Source organism: Oryx dammah, unplaced genomic scaffold (genome assembly GCF_014754425.2).
Source record: "Oryx dammah isolate SB20612 unplaced genomic scaffold, SCBI_Odam_1.1 HiC_scaffold_5, whole genome shotgun sequence".
NCBI lineage: Eukaryota > Metazoa > Chordata > Mammalia > Artiodactyla > Bovidae > Oryx > Oryx dammah.
The window spans coordinates 65,302,402-65,326,589 of record NW_024070189.1 but is presented as its reverse complement, the minus strand read 5'-3'; the positions used below and the strand labels follow the sequence as shown (position 1 = coordinate 65,326,589).

General features: G+C 41.0%; 1 protein-coding gene across 2 annotated transcripts in view; it reads left to right on the top strand.

Moving 5' to 3' along the window:
• Positions 1–495: 495 nt before the first annotated feature.
• Positions 496–24,188, top strand: part of HSPA4 (heat shock protein family A (Hsp70) member 4) — a 51,135-nt gene continuing 27,442 nt past the window's right edge. The window contains exons 1-4 of one of the 2 annotated variants that reach the window (XM_040240113.1): positions 496–938; positions 10,395–10,452; positions 12,289–12,429; positions 16,623–16,745. In XM_040240113.1, the coding sequence (XP_040096047.1) occupies positions 832–938; positions 10,395–10,452; positions 12,289–12,429; positions 16,623–16,745 (429 nt within the window). In that variant the 5' untranslated portion in view covers positions 496–831. Of the gene's footprint in view, positions 939–10,394; positions 10,453–12,288; positions 12,430–12,901; positions 13,759–16,622; positions 16,746–24,188 lie in introns of those variants that run through there. The other variant, XM_040240114.1, reaches the window with a different exon arrangement.

The following is a 24,188-nucleotide window of genomic DNA, read 5'->3' as shown; positions in this document are numbered from 1 at the left end:
CTGACGAACAAAAAACAAGGTGGAATCCTGGCCTCCGGTGCATAGGGCACTGTCTTTGACAGAACTCGATCGAACACTCGGCTGAGGGTCCCGTTTCAAAGGAGGCCTTCTCCTTCGCCCAGTAACCTTCCCCAAGCAAAGCAGATGAGAAGTCCCTCTGGACTTTTAAAATCATTTTGCGATCCCACTTCCCTACACAAGGTGGGGCGTAGGAGGTGCCACAACCGGAACTTCCTTTGAGATAAAGAAAAAAGACGGAAGTAGGCCAGAAACACTTCCTCAGTTTTTGCCTCAAACCTGCTCTCCCTCCTACTTTCTACTGTAAGGGAGGTGCTCCACTGCTCTTTACCGCTGCAGGGAGTGCTGCGGAGGGTTCTGTGCGCAGGCTCAGTGACCAGCTCCGCCTCCCAACTATCTTTCGGCTTCCCTGTCGCTCCTCTGTCTCTTGGGCCTTGGCTTGACGCACTCTTGTACGTAACTGGGGGGCGGAGCCTCAGGAAGAAAGGCCGCTGAGACGGGGTCTCGCGAGAACATTCCCCGCAGTTCTCGCGCTGCAGCTTTACTCTCGTCGCAACGAGATCTTTCGAGATCTTCTCCGCCCCCGCTACCGGCGCCCACTGTGCGGCCGCTGAGCCGGAGCCGGCCTGAGCAGTGCCCTCAGCTCGGCCCTCTTTCCAAGCCCTTAGGCGCTCGCGTGGATCTTCGCACGTTCCCTACTATCCCAGGTCTCCCTGTCCCACGCGGCCAGCTTTCTGCGCGCCAGCCCCGCCGGGGTCCGTGTCTTGTCTTGCCGGCCGGACCTGGGCTGGAGCCTGAGCTGTAGCCGGCGCCATGTCGGTGGTGGGCATAGACCTGGGGTTCCAGAGCTGCTACGTCGCTGTAGCCCGCGCCGGCGGCATCGAAACGATCGCTAACGAGTACAGCGACCGCTGCACGCCGTGAGTGTGGGCCAGGCTAGCCGCATGCACTGGGGGTGGGGAGGTAGCGCTTGTCCGGGCTGTGACCCTCGCGGTTTGGGGAACGCGGACCGGGCAGTCACCTCCGTTCCGAGCCGAGGCTCCGGTAGGTAGGGGAACCCCATTGGGTTTTAGGTCACTAGGGGCTGCGACCCTTCTTGTGGGTCTGCGCTAAGGGCGACGCCTTTTTTCTGTGACCGGCCGGCCGAACAAGGGCTGTGAGTGGTTCCTTGGACTAGCGGAGGCCATGGGTAGGAACTGGAGGGAAGGCAGGCCTGGGATGTGGGATGGACCGAGACCCTCTTTTAGGAGGCACATAGTAGGCGCGGAGTGTACTAACGTTTCTTCAGGCCAGCACGGAGTTCGGGGCTTTGCACACAGCAAGCGTTTAATAAAAGTTTAATTGAACCGCTTCTGGCATCTGCCGGCAGGCGGTAAGACCATGCAGCGGCCAGAGTCCCACGTGAGTGGGGGTGGGGTGGCGCCCGGAAGAGGGGGAGTCGGAGCACCGGAGATCTCCAGATTGGGTTGGCACGGAAAGATTCAGAAAAAGATGTAATAAAGTCGATGCCTTTTGGATACCTTTGCATTCACTTTGGTTTTTCACGTCGCTTCAGTGTATTGAACTGTGTTGGGTCATTTTCTGCTATCCTGTGCGCATCCACCCCAACAGCGTTCCACTTTTACGGTAATATACATTCCAGCCAGGGTGTTGGCCCCAATTGTTAATGAATGACTCAGGGGCTCACTTTGACTTTTAAAAGAACCTATAGTAAGTTATGGGACCAATAAAGACACAGCACTAAAAAAAAAAAATGACTCACCCATGTTTTTCCTTGCATAGGGTAAGTAAGAATCTACTTGTATACTCAAAGATACCTTTCAATCATTGTCTTCCTTTTGGACAAAATCTTTTAAGAAGTTTCGTATTATTTGTTTGGTTCTCATTGTGTCTCATTAAAGGGCCTCTGTTCTAAGGCTCCTTTTTCACCCTGACTTTTGTTATGCTTCTTCAGCGATAGATTTCTGGCCAACTCGATTGCTCCGTTTACCAGACTGACTCTGTTTACCAAACTGACAACATTTTCCTTAAACTTAGCAGATTTCTACCTCTTATTTTAGACCTAACCCAAGTGCTTCCCCGAAAACCCATCCCAGATTCAAAATCTCAGTTTGATGTTCCTTTCTCAATTTTGTAGTTTTTAATAGCATTAATGAGATATAATTCACATACCGTACAGTTAATTAACTCTTCCAAAGTGTACAATTGATTTTTAGTGTAGTCACAATTGTGCAGTTATCAACACAATTTTAACATTTTTTTTTCCCCACAAGAGAAACCCTGTACTCATTAACAGCCACAACCCAATCCCCGACACTCCCATCTTCATAGTTGGTAATAGTGCGTCTAATTTGTATTTCCAGGCAAGTGTATTGTACACTGAGGTTTTTTAAGTATTTAAGCATTAATTTCCTATTTGTTACTGTTTTTCTGGATCCTTTTGTGCTTCATCTGTAGAGATAGTTTTCCTCAAGTTAAAAGGACTAGAGCACTGAGTTAATCATGTAACTTTTTGGTCTTTTTACCACCTAGAAGTGAGCATATTTTATTTAGCTCCAAAGGTGAGAATATCAAGTATTAGAATGAAATGTTCCTGACCTTTCTTTTTAGCCTATTATGATGCCTCATCTTTCTCCTTTAGACAGATAGGAACTGTAACAGTATTACGGTGAATCTCATTATTTGGAACTGAAGGAGTTGTTTCAGGGAAGGATAGATAACACCATGTAATTGTGACAAAGAATGTCTGTTTAAAAATAGTTTTCCTTATATCTCTTGGAAACTTAAAATGCCATACGTTCAAGTAATTTTTGAACTATGATCTTGATTAGCTTCGATTTCTGTCTTGGAGTCTTTGGTTAAGTAGAACATGGGGGCAGAAAGGATTTTTTTTTTTTTAATTTTTGAACTATGATCTTGATTGGCTTCAATTTTTGTTTGGAGTCTTTGGTTAAGTGGAACATGGGGGCAGAAAGGTTGATTTTTTTTTTTTTTTAAAGTAGTGATTACCAAAGCATGGATTTATGCCTCAGACATACACAGGGACTGATGTAGATTTGCTTGAGTGTGAGAGTGGAATGAAATGAAGGGTTGGGTATGATGAAAGTAACGCATTTCAGATGAGATCGGGAGCGTTCAGAGTGGTATGGCAGTAGACGTAACTCATTTCAATATGTGGGTACAACAGGATTTGATTTCCATTTTTGAGGGGCTAGTTAAATTTTACCTGGAAGAGATCCTTGCTTTTTCAGCAAGTAAGATCCTTCCATCATGGACACATGGCTGGTGGGCAAAGCCAAATGTTAAATGTTTAATTACTGACTGTGGTAAGGACCCTGATGGGAAAGTTTGGAAAACAGTGATGGGGGACCTAATTTAAGTAGATATGAGGTGGTGATGGAAGGCATTCTTAAAAAAGTGTCATTTAAGATGTAACCTGGAGATCTGTGGTGGGAGTGAGCAAGAGTTGTTCAGGCAGAAGAAATAGCAAGTGAGGAAGACCTGAACTTGGCATATTTGACACTACTGAGGGGATTTTGGCCATTTGAAGGAATGTTGAACTGAATCTAGAGAGAGGTTAGGCAGGGTGGATTAGATCATGGTAAGGCATTGCAAATCATAGATTTTTATCTAGGTGCTGTGGGAGGTGATTCGATTGATACTTTAAAAATGTGATTGGCTTTTTTTGTGGAGAGTGGATTTATTTGAGAAGGGTGAGAGGAGCCTCATGCACCCGAGGATACTTAGGAGGCTACTGCAATATTTGGTCCACGTGGGAGTTGCTGTTGCTCTCCACTGGTATGGAACCGGGAGGAAAGTGTGGGCGGCTTAGAGATAAACTGTGGAGTTCTAAATTATGAGTGTTGACATTTTATGACCATAGGCTTTGGTATAAGATGGAAAGCCTATTTTTATATTTAGTTGGATTATTATAATAGAAAGCGTACAACCTTAAAGCTTTGGAATTGAAATGTTAACGGACTGCCAAAGTTTACAGGAGTTAGTTGGACTGTATTATGCAGAGTTTATAGGGTAGAGATGAGTTACCTAAGAAAAGCATTGTGTGTATGAATAATTTATATTATTTTCATGGACTTAGTTCCTAACAGAACAGTATATTAGGAATTTGAAGAGATGAAATTGTCTATTAATAACTACCCTTGAGAGGGAAAGCTGAAAATAAATATAGGTTTTGGTTAACTGGCAGATGTTATTTGTGCAAGAAAAGTGTTCCTCTCTAGAATAAATGTCTTTACATGTTGTAGGTCTGTGTAGAGCTGCAAGATGACTTGGATCTGTTGGGTTCAATGAAGAGGAAAGTTGATTTGTTAACTAAAGCTTTAGACTACTTACACTTCCCATATATAATTGTGAAGGTTATCAAAGTAGTTTAAAAAAGGACTCAAGAACTAAAATAAAAGCTTGTATACAGAATTGGTGGGCATAGTCTACAGAAACTTTGTCATCAGGTTCTAAATTGGATATCTGATATTATAGCTTTTTTCCTGACTTAACAAAATACTTGTTTGCCACAACAACAACAAAATAAAGTACTAAGTAAAATTGTTTCTTATCTAATTATTTGCTATTATATACATATATATATCATTTCATGACTTTCTTAGATTTATACAAATATACATATATGTATAAGTATATATGTATATTTGTAAATATACAGGTATACCCGTATAAACAAATAGGATCATACAATATTTTGTAACTATTTCACTTATGTTTTAGACATCTTTCAGAGTCAGTAAATACGAAGTCACCTCAAGTATATGAGTCCATGTTATGACTTGAACATGCTTTACTCAAATGTTGAGGTGGTTTCTAAATTTTTGCAATTAGAAATAATCTTCAACAAATAATCTTTTATATTTATGTTTGCATGTTAATAGTTTTATTTTTGTTGGATAGATTTCCAGATGTGGTTGGACAAAGGATATATATGCCTAGAATTTCAGTGCATATTGCCTGAATACTTCACAAAAATTTAAGAGATTAATTCATACCAGGAACATAAGTGATTTCTCTGTTTCACTGGAGTTCGTGAGGATTATGAGTTAAAGTTACATAAAGTATTTAGAATACTCCCTAAGTGTTTGTTAATACTGCTATTATTACTTTTTTGTATTTTTTATTATTTCTCTTTATTAATGGACTACATTGGGACAGTAAAAGGAAATCTATGGGACTTTGCCTTTAGCACTTATCAGATATGTAGCTTTTAATGTTCAAATCTTACTTAGTTTAGTTCTTTAGAAACTGCATAGCTTGCAAGTATGAGTTGTTCTGTTTGATACTGTTTTGGGTACTTTCTAGCTCAGGGCTAAGACAGTGATCATGAGATACACTAATTAATGTAACCATTTTCATGCCAGTTTCACCATTATCTCTTAATAGTCTAAATACTCTTGTAGGTTCTCTGTAAAACTCATTTTCTTATATTGTTTAAAACATTGAATTAGAGCAACAGCTGTCTTCATATCCTGAGAACAGTTCTACACACACGTAAACATGAAGCTACGTTTTAAGGATCTGTGCTGGTTGCAGCTGTTCGTAATATCCTATTAGAATGTGCATAAATGTTTGGTTAGTGGTATCTCATACCCAGGAAGGAGAACAACATTGTTACCTAGTTTAAATGGATTATTTTTTCTAGGACTTAAAGATTAGGACAGAGATGTCTTGAACTTGATTTAAATTAACTTTTTGATGTCAACCTGTAATTTGGAATGGAGGAAAAGTTCTATCAGTCAAGTAGCAAGTGTCTGAGTACTACTGTTTTTAGCAGCATTAAGTTAGCCTTGTGTAGAGTATAGAGGAAGTGTAAGATAAAGAGCCCTGCTGTGGAGGGCTCTTGCAATCAGTCTAGTTGGAAGTATGAAAGCAAAAGTAAATAGAATAAGGATAGAGTATAATTAGGGTGAAGTTATTAAGTACATACCTTAATTAAGTACAAGTTCAATAGTGAGGGAACATTAGTGGGGGATGGGGTGATACGGAAAGGCAGGAGTGGGACTTGCAAATAGGATTAGAATAATGAAGACTGGATTGGGACAGTCGGAGTGCAGGTATAGAAGTAGGAATAAATCTAGAGGGTTTGGTAAGCATTACAAAAGTATGTTTATGGATAGGATTTGGAGTTTGATAGTCCTGATTTTGAATGCTGGACTTTAATATTATGTTTCTAGGCACATAACGACTTTATTCAGTTCTTCATTTACAAAGTAGGGTCAGTAATAGTTCTTTTCTCAGAGTGTTTGGGAGAAGCAAATGTAGAATGCTTAGTGCACTGCCTGGCATAGAAAGGTTCAAAAATGAAAGCTGTAGAACAAGAGAACTTGACCTGCTTGGATGAAACGCTTCGTGCCATACATGGGGATTCCATATAGGCTGTGTGCAAATTTTGAATATCCTGGTGAGTGGTAAGTGATACATGTTTATTTTAAATACCTGGTTCGCTATCAAAACTCAGACAGAATTATTCAGTTACTGAAGATTTTAGAGCATGTTTGTTGAGAAATTTACTGGGGGGATGTAGCTTCTGTTTTTAAAATAATTATTTATTAGGATTGCATAGGAATATTTACCTAAGTGGTAGTGGTGGCCATTTATGGGGGGAGGGTTTTGGTTGTGGAGTTGCTGATAATACTTTCTTCTTTATACTTTGCTAATTTTCTGCAATGAGATTGTTCTAGTGGTGGCCCCAGTATCTGACGTAATCTTTTTGGGCCCTTTTCACATTTAAATATTTGTAAGCTTGTAGTTGAAAAACCTCTGCTGTTAGTGCTGTTTAACATACTGATCTCATTCAATTGTTCTATTGAGAAGGAAATGGTAGAATTTTTATTTCTTATGATTTAAAGATGACTGAGTGGGTTTTAGTAAATAGTTTGAGAAGGTGAAGTAGAACTTTCAGGGCAAACTAATTGGTATATTTTCATCTTGTTTTGGCCATCTGCTCAGCTTGTGGAATCTCAGTTCCTTGACTAGTTAGTGATTAAACCCAGGCCACCGCAGTGAAAGCCCTGAATCCTAACCATTAAGCCATTGGGGAACTCCTTAGTTGGTATTTTTTTTTATAAAACTTGCAACTGTTGGAGGATTAATAATAGCTAATATTATTTATGATGTGCCAGTCTCTAATAATAAAGCCCTTTAGAAGTGGATCTCTGATAGCTCAGTTGGTACAGAATCGGCCTGCAATGCAGGATCCGATTCGATTAGGATCAGTTCCTGGGTCGGGAAGATCCGCTGGAGAAGGGAAAGGCTACCCATTCCAGTATTCTGGCCTAGAGAGTTTCAGTGGACTGTACAGTCCATGGGGTCGCAGAGAGTTGTACACAACTGAGCGACTTTCACTTTCAAAAGTGGATCAACAAATTTAGTCCTTAGAGCAACCATATGTAATCTTCCCTATTTTAAAGATGAGCAAATTGAATTTCAGAGACGTTAAATACCACAGGTCACACAGCTTGAAAGATAGAGAAGGGATTCAGACAGACTCATACTGTCTAATTCTAGAGCCTGAGCCCTTTTTCCCCCCTTCAAACTGTACATATGTTGTACTCAGTCAAGTTGACAGAATGGAAAAGCCAAGGATTTCTTTCTGTAGTGTAATAGTTGGCTTGTTACAGAACTTGTTTTAGAATATAAACATTATATAATAATATATTAATGATTTTCTACAATATGATGAGTGTGAACTCTGCCAGTACTTTACAAGAGCTATGCTTTGTTTGAGGTGTGTGCTGTATTATGTGGTGAAGATTGATGTTCCATTAGTAAGATTTGATTGCTTTGTCGCAGAAGTGGGGAACTGTTTGTAGCATGTGCATGCATAGACAAATAAGAGGATGAATAATTTGAACTGAGACAAACTTGTATTCGGCTTTTCAAAATCTGAGACACTTGCAAGCTATTACTGTTGAGGATATGTTGTTTTTAAGGGTAGGTGAAAATGTTAACTGACTTCAAACAGAACATTGCTTGGAGCAGCTCTGCACAGTACAACATTGCGTGATGGTGGACGTGTTCTACATTTGCATTGCCCAAAGTCCAGTAAGTTGTAAGAGGTTGAAGTGATTAACTTTTACTTGAGAGGAACTGGGAATGCATCACAAAGTGTGTGCTGTTTCTGGGAAATGAGTGAGATTTAGAAGGACCAGGGCATTTCAGGTGGTGAGAGTGATAGAGCAAAGCAGGAAGATTGGAAGACTGCCTGACTTGTGCTGAGGCACAGTGTGCATGAGATGCAGCTGGAAAATGGGAGTGGGGTTGGAATTATGAGAGGCCTTGAGTTCTACATTAAGGAATCTGAACCCTATCTGTTGGTAATTCGTTTTGTTTGGAAGATAAGTAGAAGCAAAACAGTTACCAAGGTAGAATAGAAAATTAAACCTTCAATAGGACATACAATAAAGTTGGGGACATTAATTTTTTCGTGCTTAGAGCTTGTCCTGTTTTGAGGAGATGAAGGTTTGCAAACGGCTGCAGGAAACAAAGATAAATAATATGGGCTTTTAGCTTTGTTGGGATACGTCTTAGAAATTCAGATCTGATGGCTTTTGGAAAGATGTATGTTCGCATGTATAGGCTAGAAGCAGTGGAGAGGGTGAATGGAGTGGATGAGATTACAGTGGGCAGTTTCCTAAAGGGCTTTACGGGCTGTGATACACGTGTGTTCAGTCATTCAGTTGGGTTAGACTCTTTGCGACCCTATGGACTGGAGCTCTCCAGGCTCTTCTGTCCATGGGATTCTCCAGGCAAGAATACTGGAGTGGGTTGCTGTGCCCTCCTCCAGGGGATCTTCATGACCCAGGGATCGAACCCACGTCTGTTATCTGCCACATTGACAGGCAGGTTCTAGCACCACCGTAGGAGAGATAGGTAAGTTTAAGTACTGAGGAAATTGTTTTTTAAGTGATAGGTCGTCTATTTGCAGGAAGGCTGATCTTGACACCTGTGCTTCTTGAAGGGCTCTCCCAGCATGTTCCTGGCCCGTAGAGCTTAGAGTTCTTAGGAAATCTCATGAGATCCCAGACTATGCTGTATGGATACAGGGCATAGCTGCCTATAACTGCTCTGGGAGTTGGAAAGGGCTGTTGAGGCACAGAATAAGTTTATCTAAGTGAAATGGTTCTATTTAATTATTGTGTCAGATTTGGACCAAGGCAGTATGGCGCCAGAGCTCTCATTCCTCCTCATTCCACTAAATTAGAAGAATTAGGGGTCCAGGGAGGCTAGGGAGATCAAAGCTCGCTAGTGGAGAAATGATCTATAGTCCTGACTCCTGTTGTTTTCAGATTTTATGACTTGGGGTACATTTACCTATAATACCTTTTTTTTGGACTCAGTTTCAGTTTCCTCTTCTATATAGTAGAAATAAGATAGGGTGCTTATGAGGATTAAATAAGATCGTGCACATAAGCAACTTATTACTTGAGTAATAATGTAGGAGTAAAAGGGTTTACTAACCTGAGGGGGAAATGGACTCTGGGAAGAACTTTGACTTTTAGAATTTTTTGGGTGACATGGGTGAATTTGATCTTAGTTTGAGAGAAATCTGCCACTGGAAAGGGAGGCAACATAAGAATACGAGAGTAAAGGGAACACAGGCAAGGTTCCAGAGTGAAACACGGAGAAGCATAGAAGCCATGATAACAAAGGCATCAGCTCCCAAGTATAACTGACTTTCTAAGCTTAAACACAGTGTTTTAAAGTATTTATACCTTTAAGCAGGTGTCAATTTTGCTTTCTAAAATAAGTGTCATATAGGTGAAACCAGCAGGCAGTATATGAATTGATTTGGAAGAATGTGTTCACAAGTGGGAATGAAGTTCCTTGTCAGAAATTGAGTCTTTTTTTAAAAAAAAAGAAAAGAAAAATTGAGTCCTTGGAAACTAGTAGAAAAATAACTTTCCATATATTTACAATAAGATAAGAGTTGTTTTCAGGGCTTGTAGACTACTCTCCTGGCGAAGTTATGGGCTGTTTATAAAACACAAAGAACATTTAATTGATGTGTTAATATGACAGCATATTATTTTATGTTGGAATTTTGAACGCCAGACTTGAAGAATTAGAGGATAGTGGGGACTGGTTTAGTCCATTTCTCTCTAGTATTTTAGACAGATGGTCATATCAGACTTGTGCTTCAACATCTCGGTGACAGAATTCCCATTATTCTAAGAAGCAGTGCGTTCCGTGGACAGTTTTACTCAGTAGAAAGGTCAAAATCATAGACTTACTGTGTGCAGTTAAAAAAACAGGGCTTTTTGGCTGAGACTCAGAAATCTTGCCTGCTCTGGTTTTGGATGTAATGTTGCAGTAAGGTTTAATGCTTAAATGTTTGTTTTATCTTCTAGGGCTTGCATTTCTTTTGGACCTAAGAATCGCTCAATTGGAGCAGCAGCTAAAAGCCAGGTAGAGTTCTGTTTTTTTCTTACTCATTTCTGTGGTTGGTCCATCCTTCCCATGCAGCAGCCCTTTCATGCCCATTATGTGTGGCGCACTGGGAGCCCCTGCGTGGACAACTGAGAGACAAACCTATTCGCATGGACTTGAGTGAGAAGCAAACACCTTTTTAAAATAGCACAAACAGTGGTCTGTTTAATGCATACTACCAGGATGTGTTTTATACCTAGACACTGTTAAAGCAAGGTTTTACTTGTTCCTGAGTTGTTAAAATTTTTTTTCCCCTGGGTATTTAAAATAATCGGTAGAGTCTGTCTTGTTGAATTTCCACGTTACTCATATTTAGGGTCAGTGTTGTCTCTAGATTTGACCTTGTTGATCAGGGTTCTCAAGGAAGGAAAGCATACTTGGAGAAGCACAGTTACCATTAGTTTACTTTTAAACCAGGAGCCTGACTTATTTGCTTGTTTCTCAGTAAGCAGAGCAGCAGAACCTGAAGAGTTGTATTTTTCTCAGTGCCTGAGGTTGCTATAAAATTAAGGAGTTCCATGTTAGATCTTTCTATAGTTCAGTCTAGAGCAACATAATAGAATGAATAACTGTCTTTTTCTGGACCAATCTGGGCCTAAGATTTATAAGCCCCCACCAAATGGTGCTTGACCAATTGATTTTTAATTAAATTGGGTGTTTTATAAGTTGCAGAAAGTTCAAGATGTTTTAGGAGACAGCAGGTAGCAAATACAGAGCTGTTTTGGTTTTACACTTGGCTTTCATTATTGAGAATAGTTGTTATACTAAACTGGCTGCCTAGTTCTAGGTTGACATAGTAATTGTGGTATTGAATTTCTTGGCAGCTTACTGAAGCAGAGCCTGACTTTGGAGGCTTCATATTGTTTTTCAAAAGAACTTCTGTTTGTGCCTTTGACATATTGGATCCAGAGGAACTTTGCTGTTGTTTTTCCTTGGGACTTGTTGCACTCCTGCATTGGGAAGAAGAGTCCATAAGTCTTGAGCAGAAATTCATTTTCAGTTTTTGAATATCTTTGCCAGCATTTTTTTCATAAATTACAGTAGTTTTTGTTAGAGATAAATTAGGAAATGCAGGTGTATGAGTATAAGGCATTTAGAAGTTAGCATCCTACCATTGTCCAAAAATCACTGTTACTATCTTAATGTGTAACCTTTTATATTATAAGTATATAAGTGTTTTTGTCCCCCACTCTAAGAAGGTGACATATCATATAGATATTTGTCTCCAGACTTCTAAAATAATTTGTCCATTGTATGGATAGACTATAATTTATTTACTCATTTCCCTGTCGTTGACCCTCTAGGCTCTTTCCACTTTTCTGTTGTGATAAATAATACTGTGTCAGTTTATCTGCGTTTGTCTTTGTGGGCTTAGTGTCATCTGTTTTTTCTTTATGGTAAGTTTCATTTGCTAGAATAACTGGATTAATATATACTGTTGGATTGACTCCTGGAAGTTTGAATCACAAGTTACAGGTAATTTTTAAAAGATAAAAATTATTTAATGTAAAGGTTCATTAGAAGTTTAATAACAGGAAATAGTTTTACAAGGGTAATGATCTGTCTTACTGAGGAAGTAAGCCAAACTGGGCTCTGGTCCTAGCCTGCCACTATGTGACCTGTTTAGGTTCGTCATTCCTCACTTCAGAAGGCATCATTTATAAAGGTTTAGTCCTGGAGGAAACAAACTAGGAAGGAAAGTTTGTGGCATGAAAAGGATTCTAATTTAATCCTGAGATTTTTGAATCTCCCCCCCAATTTAATTGCTGTTATAATAGTCTTTCTACTCTTGAACTCTGATATTCTTTCTCTTAGGTAATTTCCAATGCAAAGAACACAGTCCAAGGATTTAAAAGATTCCATGGCCGAGCATTCTCTGATCCATTTGTGGAGGCAGAAAAATCCAAACTTGCATATGATATTGTGCAGTTGCCCACTGGGTTAACAGGTATAAAGGTAAGGTTCTGAAGATAATGCCTTATGATTGAAATACAGTATTTCATGTTATCAGATCAGTGTATAGAAGTGAGTAGCCATTCCCTCCTCTAGGGGATCTTCCCAACCTAGGGGTCAAACCCAGGTCTCCCATATTGCAAGTGGATTCTTTACCAGCTGAGCCACAAGGGAAGTCCAAGAATACTAAAGTGGATAGCCTCGCCCTTCGCCAGCAGATCTTCCTGATCCTGGAATTGAACTGGAGTCTCCTGCATTGCAGGCGGATTCTTTACCAACTGGGCTATCAGGGAAGCCCTTGAGAATGTTATCTGATCAATGTATATCATACCATTCTAGTTTTAAGTTGTAATGAAAATCGTTACAAATGCTTTGGAAAGTCTTGCTGGTGCGGCAAGTGTTTTTTTAAATGATCTGGCTTTTATTTGGGAGCCATAGGTGGCACTGTTAATAGGGGTTGGACAGATAGGTGGTGGTGACGTGAAGTTAACTTTTTGTCTTGTTTTCTAATGCAGCAGTCTTCCCAGTAGTCTTTCTGTTAAGATTTTAGTGAGTGATCACTGGAAGAGCAAGAAAAGAAATCAACACTTTAAAGTTACTCCCAGATATGTAGTCATACTCTTGACAGTAGGATTGGAAAGCGGTGGTGTTTTTTTGGAGAAAAGGGAGTTTAGTCTTTGCTATCTCTGGAACATCTAGGAGAATCTCTTTGTGAAGCGTGACGTGAGCTGATCATTTGAAAAAGATGAGAGGCTGAGCGATGGGTATGGTGAACACATCTGTCTCTTGCAATCAGGTGGTAAGAGGAATCCAGAAGTATGTTTGAGCTTTACAGACAACTGAGTTTAGAGAAAGGAGATTTGATGTTTGAGACACCCTGTTTGGAGAACTAAGGATCATGGGAACAGGTTCAAGTCCAAGAGATGTTGAAAGTCGTGGGGAAAAGATAGTCAATTTTGTGGTTGTAGCTGAGAACTCAGTTGAATTTGAAAGTAAAGAATTCTGATAACTGAAAAATGATCACTGGGTTTACTTAGGGTATTTTCAGCAGTAATTTTAAAACAGTTTTAAAGGGCCTAATGATGGATAAGAAGTGCAGAGGAGGGAAAGAAACAGAGATGAGGAAATGAGGATTACTTAATAGTTATGAAAGAAATAGGGTGGGCATTGGCAGATTTAGTCAGAAGCGCCAAGGGAGGAAGAGACTAGGGAGAACACCTGTGGATTCAAGTAAGAGGCTGGAGGAATTTTGGAAGACTTAAATGAGAAAAGAAGAGGTAGCCTTGAAAGAGGCTCACCGGGAGGATTATTTTCCCATCTATATTCAGTAAGGTGAGAAACTGTTCTAAACCAGAATAAATTATGGTTGGGTTTGGGAGGGAGAAGGTGAGAAGATGGTGTTCAAGTTTGAGCAGGAGCTAAAAGTATAGAGTTGACATTTTTTGGTCTGTATTGTAGTTGGGAAGTGTGGACGTGGAATAGGACCTTACCTCAGCTCAGGCAGTCTTTTCTGCATTTACAGTTTGAAACTTGTCAGAACTTCATACCTTTATGCAGGGTGTAGGATATCTTAAAGGTGTCAACAGTTACTTGTCAGGTCTGTCCTTGATGTTGGGGCTAAGACAGTGAATAGTTCAGTCGCTCAGTTGTGTCCGACTCTTTGTGACCCCACGGACTGCAGCACGCCAGGCTTCCCTGTCCGTCACCAACTCCTGGAGCTTGCTCAAACTCATGTCCATCAAGTCAACAGTGAACAGATCTGACAAAAACTATTGCCTTAGATTGGATCCTAATTGAGGTGATGATTATAAAGTCAACACAGTGAGCAAAGTAAAATATACATAGTATGTCAGATGGTAAAATAGTTTCCACCACCAGGCCTGTTAATGGAGGGGCAGTGTGGGTTATGGGGAGCTCTACACCAGTTTGCTTCTTCCCAGGTAGTTGTCTTAAGTTTTGTTGGTGGTCAGAACATACCATTTCATAGTGGTCCTCATGGACGCAGATGAAAGGAGTAGTGACCCTACAAGAGACTGACTCAGACTTGCCTGTGAGTGTCCAGGAGTCTGGAGGAGGCGTGGGTCGGTGGTGGCCTGCAGGGTTGGGGACACTGAGTGTGGCAGTGCAGGCGTGGGACCTTTTGAAGGAGGTCACTGTTACCTTCATTACTTGCGCCACAGTTGGGTCTCCCAAACAGTCTGGTCAAACAACAGAGAGGGAACACAGCCCTGCTCATCAACAGAAAATTGTATTAAAGATTTACTGAGCATGGCCCCACCCATCAGAACAAGGCCCAGTTTCCCCCACAGTCATTGTCTCCCATCAGAAGCTTCCCTAAGCCTCTTACCTTTACCTGTCAGAGGGCAGACAGAATGAAAACCACAATCACAGAAAACTAATGAAACTGATCACATGGACCACAGCCTTGTCTATCTCAGTGAAACTATGAGCCATGCCGTCTAGGGCCACCCAAGACAGACGGGTCATAGTGGAGAGGTCTGACAAAACCTGGTCCACTGGAGAAGGGAATGGCAAACCACTTGAGTATTCTTGCCTTGAGAACCCCATGAAAATATGAAAAGACAAAAAGATATGACACTGAAACTCCCCAGGCCAGTAGGTACTCAATATGCTACTGGAAAAGAGTGGAGAAATACTCCAGAAAGAATGAAGAGATGGAGCCAAAACAAAAACAACTCTCAGTTGTGGATGTAACTGATGATGGAGGTAAAGTCCGATGCTGTAAAGAACAATGCTAGCAAGGTAATGCTCAAAGTTCTCCAAGCTAGGCTTCAATAGTATGTGAGCTGAGAACTTCCGGATGTTCAAGCTAGGTTTTGAAAAGGCAGAGGAACCAGAGATCAAATTGCCAACATCCCTTCAATCACAGAGAAAGCAAGAGTTCTAGAAAAACAACTACTTCTGTTTTATTGACTATGCCAAGGCCTTTTGACTGTGTGTATTACAGCATACTGTGAAAAATTCTTCAAAAGATGGGAATACCAGACTACCTACCTGCCTCCTGAGAAATCTGTGTGCAGGTCAAGAAGCAACAGTTAGAACTGGACATGAAACAATAGACTGGTTCCACATCAGGAAAGGAGTATGTCAAGGCTGTATATTGGTCACCCTGCTTATTTAACTTATATGCAGAGTACATCATGTGAAATGCCAGGCTGGATAAAGCACAACCACAAGCTGGAATCAAGATTGCTGGGAGAAATATCAATAACCTCAGATATGCAGATGACACCACCCTTATGGCAGAAAGTGAAGAGGAACTCAAGAGCCTCTTGATGAAAGTGCAAGAGGAGAGTGGAAAAGTTGGCTTAAAGCTCAACATTCAGAAAACGAATGGCATCTGGGCCCATCACTTCATGGCAAATAAGTGGGGAAACAGTGGAAACAGAGACTGACTTTATTTTTCTGGTTCCAAAATCACTGCAGATGGTGATTGCAGCCATGAAATTAAAATACGCTTGGAAGGAAAGTTATGACCAACCTAGACAACATACTAAAAAGCAGAGACATCATTTTGTCAACAAAGGTCTGTCTAGTCAAGGCTATGATGTTTCCAGTGGTCATGTATGGATGTGAGAGTTGGACTATAAAGAAAGCTGAGCACTGAAGAATTGATGCTTTTGAACTGTGGTGTTGGAGAAGACTTGAGAGTCCCTTGGAGTGCAAGCAGATCCAACCAGTCCATTCTAAAGGAGATCAGTCCTGGGTGTTCATTGGAAGGACTGATGCTAAAGCTGAAACTCCAATACTTTGATGTGAAGAACTGACTCATTTGAAAAGACCCTGATGCTGGGAAGGATTGAAGGCAGGAAGAGAAGGGGAGGACAGAGGGTGAGATGGTTGGATGGCATCACCGACTTGACGGACATGAGTTTGAGCAAGCTCTGGGAGTTGGTGATGGATAGGGAAGCCTGGCATGCTGCATTCCATGGAGTCTCAAAGAGTCATACATGACTGAGCTTCTGAATTGAACTGAATCTCATCTCCAGGTATCCTGGTTGGTAAGCACATTTAACAAGCTAAAAGTGACTTTTAAATTATTTTTGCTTCTAAAACTAGCTTTCTTAATTTCCTCTTGAGATAATGTTCCACTGATGATGTAGAAATTATTCATTTTAGGTTTTTAGGACATGAAGAAATACAGTAAGTTTAGATCCTTTTGTTTTTTATTGCAGGTGAAATACATGGAGGAGGAACGTAGTTTTACCACGGAGCAGGTGACTGCCATGCTTTTATCCAAACTGAAGGAGACAGCAGAAAGTGTTCTTAAGAAGCCTGTTGTGGACTGTGTTGTTTCGGTAAGTTTCATCCCTATGCATTATTACAGTCTATGAAGAAGCAGAAAGAAGAAAGCTGTTAATTGAAAATAAAATTGCTTTTTGTCTTAGGTGGTAACCATTATTTTAAGAACTTTTCAGACTGGTTCTCATATTGAATTTTTTTTTCCTTCCCTAGTTTTTGCTCTTGCTTCTATTATTCTGTTTAAAGGCTTATCTCTGACTAAACCTGCTTCTTCTTGTATTCTGTCTAGCACCCTGCATAGTGCCTGGCACATGGTAGCCTCTTGTTTGTTGAGTTAGTTGAATATTCTCAATAAGAAATGCTTTTTCTCTATTCCTGTCTCTGTATCTTTGCTGTTTTTCTATCCGGCACTAAAGGCAAGACAGCAGTAGACTTCATCTTGTATTTTCCACTTGCCTATTTAGATAGAAGCCTGGCTGTTTATAGCTTTCTGCTTGTAGTATGATGGCGTCCTTAGGTACTGTTGAAATTTAGGTGGTTGAATTTGCTTTTCCAGTGAATCTCATTCTGCAGTTGTTATCTGATATTTTAGCTCTTTGGCTTCTTTTGTCTTTCTAAATTTTTATTAAAAAATTTTTTTTGACATATAGCTGATTTACAGTGTATAATTTCCCCGTGTAGCAGAGTTGACTTGGTTATATTGAATACATTTATATATGTATACATGTAATGTGTTAGTCGCTAAGTTGTATCTGAGTGATTTGTGACCGCATGGACTGTAGCCTGCCAGGCTCCTCTGTCCATGGAATTCTCCAGGCAGGAAGACTGGAATGGGTTGCTGTTCCCTGCTCTAGAGGATCTTACCCACTCAGGGATAGAACCCGGGTCTCTTGCATTGCAGGCAGATTCCTTATCATCTGAACACCAGGGAAGCCCCATATATGTGTGTGTGTATGTGCACATATATATATATTCCTTGCCATTATGAATTGTGACAGGGTATGGAACATAGTTCCCTGTGCTGTACAGTAGAACTTTGTTGTTTATTGGCCTATTTTGTCTTAATTTTGGTGCACTGATTGGCAAAGCAAGTGGGCTTATTTCACCCCATAGTCTTTGTCTGATGGAGTTCTTGTTTCTTGGCTATCTAGTAAAATCGTACTGACTTTTGTCAGGAAGAACTGGATTATGGCCCATAATCCACGTTTGGAGGACGCAAAGAAGAAGAATGCTACTTTCTTTAAAGAGCTCAAATTCAATACAGGGACTGTGTTTCTTAGGTGGTTTCTGCTTTCCCCCAAATCTCTAGTGGACTTTCAGGTTTCAGTGGACATTTCCCCTACCTACTGTCCTAACTTTGATTCTGAATTTTGCTCTGTATTCAGTTCAGTTCAGTCGTTCAGTCGTGTCTGACTCTGCGACCCCATGAATCACAGCATGCCAGGCCTCCCTGTCCATCACCAACTCCGGAGTCCACCCAAACCCATGTCCATTGAGTTGGTGATGCCATCCAACCATCTCATTCTCTTTTGTCCCCTTCTCCTGCCCTCAATCTTTCCCAGCATTAGGGTCTTTTCCAGTGAGTCAGCTCTTTGCATCAGGTGGCCAAAGTATTGGAGTTTCAGCTTCAGCATCAGTCCTTCCAATGAACACCCAGGACTGATCTCCTTTAGGATGGACTGGTTGGATCTCCTTGCAGTCCAAAGGACTCTCAAGAGTCTTCTCCAACACCACAGTTCAAAAGCATCAATTCTTTGGCACTCAGCTTTCTTTATAGTACAGCTCTCACATCCATGCATGACCACTGGAAAAACCACAGCCTTGACTAGATGGACCTTTGTTGGCAAAGTAATATCTCTGCTTTTTAATATGCTATCTAGGTTGGTCATAACTTTCCTTCCAAGGAGTAAGCATCTTTTAATTTCATGGCTGCAATCACCATCTGCAGTGATTTTGGAGCCCAGAAGAATAAAGTCAGCCACTGTTCCACTGTTTCCCCATCTATCTGCCATGAAGTGATGGGACCTGATGCCATGATCTTAGTTTTCTGAATGTTGAGTTTTAAGCCAACTTTTTCACTCTCCTCTTTCACGTTCATCAAGAGGCTCTTGAGTTCTTCTTCACTTTCTGCCATAAGGGTGGTGTCATCTGCATATCTGAGGTTATTGATATTTCTCCCAGCAATCTTGATTCCAGCTTGTGCTTCCTCCAGTCCCACGTTTCTCGTGACGTACTCTGCGTATAAGGTAAATAAGCAGGGTGACAAAATTTGCTCTGTATAGAGGTAAATTTTATGTAAAGTGGCAAGACTGCCTGAGATGCTTTTCCAGCTTTTGGGATCAAGTTAAAAGGTGATGGATTAAGTTATGTGTTGCAGGTCCTTGAGAATTTTGGTGATTTACTTGGAGAGTTTACAAGACTCAGAATAAAGCTATATTCATGGCTAAGATTTATTATAGTGAAAGGATGCAAAGTGGAATCAGTAAAGGGAAATGGTATGGGGAGAACATCTGAAGGAAAGCAGCTAAAAGATTCCAAGAGTCCCCGTCTATTGGAGTTAGACCAGAACTGCTTAATTCCTTCAACAACAAGTTGTGACAACACACATGAAATATTATACACCAGGGGAGTTCTGCCTGAGGCTCAGTCCAGGATTTCTGTTGGAGGTCATTCACAAAGGCATGCTATACCTTGGATGTACCAAAATGCAAGAATTCCAGAAGGAAATTTAAGTATAAAAACATAAACTACGTTATATAAACAGTTTAGGCACAGTGAAGCACTGTAATGATTTAGGGAAATCTTTCTGTCGCTTTAGGGAACTACTTACTCAGATTCCTGGATTCAGGAAGGGCTGGCCTTGCCATCGGGCCTGTCTAAGGATAGTGGTCTCTGGCCTCTGTGAGCTCTCTTCTGTGCAGTCTCTGCTCTAGATTTTGATGCTATGGTGTATCTGATTGCTATGTAAATAGGGCCTGGGTGTATTTTGTTCTATTTGTAAACTGATTATTGTTTAATATAAGCTTTATATTTTGGGAAAGATGGTAATAGCCCTTGTGTTCGAACCAAATCACATGTATAAAAGGGTGTATGGGAAGCTTTAGCACCTCTGCTACCTAGTAAGTAGATTTTCTTTGCCAGAGATTACTAGTTTTACCATTTTGTTACAGATCTTTCCAGAGGTTTTTATTTACCCAAGCAAGTAAGTACAGGTCCCTTACTTTTATTTTTCTTCCAATAAATTTTGGACGGTTTACCTTATTTGTTCCATAGCATTAGAGAGGTGCTTTGTACCATGTAGTGGAGCAGAATGTCCCAGTTTATGCATGTACCATAATCTATTAATATTTAAGTATAGTCTCTTTTTTGGGGGGAGTTTCCCTGGTGGCTCAGCTGGTAATGAATCCTCCTGCAACAGAGGAAACCCTGGTTTGATTCCTGGTTTGGGAAGATCCCCTGGAGAAGGGATAGGCTACCTACTCCAGTATTCATGGGCTTTCCTGGTGGCTCAGATGGTAAAGAATCTGCCTGCAATGCAGGAGACCTGGCTTTGATCCCTGGGTTGGGAAAATCCCCTGGAGGAGGGCATGGCAACCCACTCCAGTATTCCTGCCTGGACAATTCCCATGGATAGAGGAGCCTGGTGGGCCACAGTCCAGGGAGTCGAAAAGTTGGATAGGACTGAGCGACTAAACACACAACACAGCATGGTCTCTTTTTGTTGGACATCTCGGTTAGTTCCAGATTTTGTCTCTTTAATTGCAAAGAATACTACAGTGAGTAACAGTTGGACAAATAAATTTTGCTCTTATGACATAAGTTTGTAGGTTATAGGCTAACTTCCTAGAAGTGCAGTTGCTGGGCCTGAGGATACATGTTTTAAATTTTAACAACTATTGTTTAATTGCTCTTTAGAGAGTTTGTACTAATTTATACTTATGTCAGCAATGCATAAGAGGGCTTGTTTGACCACAGCCTCATCAGCTCAGCTTATTGGCATGTCAAATAATTTTGATCGATAAATAGTGGTAGCAAAGTATGTGTGATTTTGATATTTTACTTTTTAGGTAAACTTGAATGTTTTAGAATTTATAAACCGTTTTGTATTTCACTTTTTGTGAAATATTCCTATCCTTTCCTCATTTTATTTTGAATTTATGGGCTTCAGTTTTTTAGAAAACATTTTTAAAAATCCTTTTCTCCACTGCGTTTTTAAAACTTAATTTTTTAAAAAAAGTTGTTTATTTTTGGCTGTGCTAGGTCTTTGTTGCCACACGAGTTTTTCTCTAGTTGGTGCAAGAGGGGCTGCTCTCTAGTTGTAGTGTGTGGGCTTCTCATTGTGGGTTCCTCTTCTGTTACAGAGCATGCGGGCTTCATTAGTTGCAACTCCAGGCCTCTAGATCACAGGCTGAATAGCTGTGGCCCACAGGCTGAATAGCTGTGGCCCACAGGCTTAGTTGCTCCGTGGCATGTGTGATCCTCCCGGATCAGGCATCGAACCTGGTCTCCTGTGTTGGCAGGCAGATTTCTTTATTACTGAGCTGCCAGGGAAGTGTGGTCTCCATTTTGATTTGTAGTTCTTTGAATATTAGAGAGATTAGCTCTTTGCTATTTTATAATGTGAGTTGCAAATATTTTCCCTCATTAGGTTATTAAAATTTTTTAATGAATCAAATGTTTCAGTTCTGCTCCCCTTTTTCCTTCCCTAGTAAAACATTCTCTTTATCTTAGCAAATGTTCTCATTTGGCACCTGATTGACATCAAACCAAAGACATTAGTCCAACAGACGTGGGCTGTGATCCCTTGTAAACTTAACATTCGTAGGTCTCAGTGCCTATGAGCATTAGAACACCTGCCCCTCCTTCTGATCCCTTGTGTGCGAGCTCAGTCACGCCCGACTCTAGCCTGCCAGGCTTCTATGTCCATGGGATTTTCCAGGCAAGAATACTGGAGTGGGTTGCAGTTTCCTCCTTCAGGGGACCTTCCTGACCCAGGGATCAAACCTGCATCTCCTGTGTTGGCAGGCGGATGCTTTACCACTGTGGCACCTGGAAAGCCCCTCTTCTTATCCCTTTGTTGTTCAGTCACTAAATTGTGTCTGTCTCTTTGCAAGCCCATGAACTGCAGCACGCAAGGCTTCCCTGTCCTTCACCATCTCCCGGAGCTTGCTCAAACTCATGTCCATTGAGTCAATGACACCATCCAGCCGTCTCATCCTCTGTCACTACCTTCTGCTCCTGTCCTCAATCTTTCCGAGCATCAGGGTCTTTTCCAGTGGGTTGGCTCTTTCCACTAGGTGGCCGAAGTATTGGAGTTTCATCATTAGTCTTTCCAAAGACTTTTCTTTAAGATTGACTGGTTTGCTCTCCTTGCTGTCCAAGGGACTCTCAAGAGTCTTCTCCAGTACCACCATTGGAAAGCATCAATTCTTCAGCACTCAGCCTTCTTTATAGTTCAACTCTCACATCCATACATGACTACTGGAAAAACCATAGCTTTGACTGTATGGACCTTTGTTGGCAGAGTTATGTCCCTGCTTCTTATTACGCTGTCTAAGTTTGTCAGTAGCTTTTCTTGCAAGGAGCAAGTGTCTTTTAATTTCATGATTGCAGTCACCATCTGTAGTGATTTTGGAGGCCAAGAAAATAAAATCTGCCACTATTTCTACTTTTTCCCCATCTGTTTGCCATGAAGTGATAGGACTAGATGCCATGATCTTATTTTTTTGAATGTTGAGTTTTTAAGCCAGCTTTTTCATTCTCTTCTTTCACCACTCATCAAGAAGCTGTTTAGTTCCTCTTCGCTTTCTGTCATTAAAGTGGTATCATCTACATAAGTGAGTTGTTTATATTTCTCCTGGGAATCTTGATTCCAGGTTGTGATTCATCCAGCCTGACATGTCACATAATGTACTCCGCATATAAGTTAAATAAGCAGAGACACAATATACAGCCTTGATGTACTTCTTTCTCAATTTTGAGCCAGTCTGTTGTTCCATGTCTGGTTCTAACTATTGCTTCTTGATGTGCATACAGATTTCTCAGGAGACAGGTAAGGTGGTCTAGTATTTCTGTCTCTTTTTTTTGACAGTTTGTTGTGATCCACACAGTCCAAGGCTTTAGTGTAATCAATGAAGCAGTAGTAGATGTTTTTCTGAAATTCCATTGCTTTATCTGTGATCCAACGGATACTGGCAATTTGATCTCTGGTTCCTGTGTCTTTTCTAAATCCTGGTTGTACTTCTGGAAGTTCTTGGTTCATGTATTGTTGAAGCCTAGTTTGAAGGATTTTGAGTATGACCTTGCTAGCATGTGAAATGAACACAATTGTATGGTGGTTTGAAGATTCTTTGGCATTGCCCTTTGGAATTGGAATGAAAACTGACCTTTTTCAGTCCTGTGGCCACTGCTGAGTTTTCCAAATTTGCTGGCGTATTGAGTGCAGCACTTTAACAGCATCTTGTTGTGGAATCAGAAATAGCTTAACTGGAATTCCATTACTCCACTAGCTTTGTTCGTCGTAATGCTTCCTAAGGTTCACTTAACTTCATATTCCAGGCTGTCTGGCTCTAGGTGAGTGATCATGCCATCGTGGTTATCCATTAAGACCTTTTCTGTACACTTCTGTGTATTCTTGCCACCTCTTCTTAATCTCTTCTACTTTTGTTAGGTCCTTGCCGTTTCTGTCTTTTATTGTGCCCATCTTTGCATCAAATGTTCTGTTGGTGTCTCCAGTTTTCTTGAAAAGATCTGTCTGGTCCTAAATCTGTCTTAGGTGCGCTAACAGTGCTGGCCACAAGGTGGTGGAAGAGTTATGGCACTGTAGTCTCCTGAGATTGGAAGCCAAGTAGTGCTTTGAAAGCAAGTGAAAAGTTCTTTTTTCTTAGGCGACAGGACTCCAGATAGGGTCCCAATCATGCTTACTCAACATACTGTGGCTGGGTTGGAATGACGATAAGGGCCATCCTCCCCAGTAGCACAGGGGAGGATTCACAAGCTAGTTTACACTTTTTAAAAAAGAGATCGAGTGTCAAGGAAGTCTCGTCTCCGGGGATGGGACAGAGAACTCACAGGTTGGCTCTGCTGGCCAGGGGAAACACTGATTTCAGCTTAGCAGCCTTTGTACAACGAGTCCTTTCCCAGATCCATGAAAATACTCAGAGATCATCAGACCATTTTACTTATATGCAGTTTTCAATTGTCAAAGGAGGTCAGGACTGTCTGTTTTACTAGGATCTTAATTCAGGATTAGCTATTCAAAGCATGAAATAAGAGGGAATACATTTTAAGGATCAAGGCTGCTCTTTGTATCCCTGCTGAGGGAATAATTTTAGACATGATAGGTATAGAGAAAAGTGGGCACTGGGAAGGGTACAAGCCGACTTTGAGGCCCAGGCTTCTTCAGTGGTATGGTGGAAGTGGGGCCTCAGCCTGGGGTCCGGCTTACCCTCTGCAAGGCTAGTTGCCTCAGCAGGTGGAGCTCATGAGCACCTTCAGGA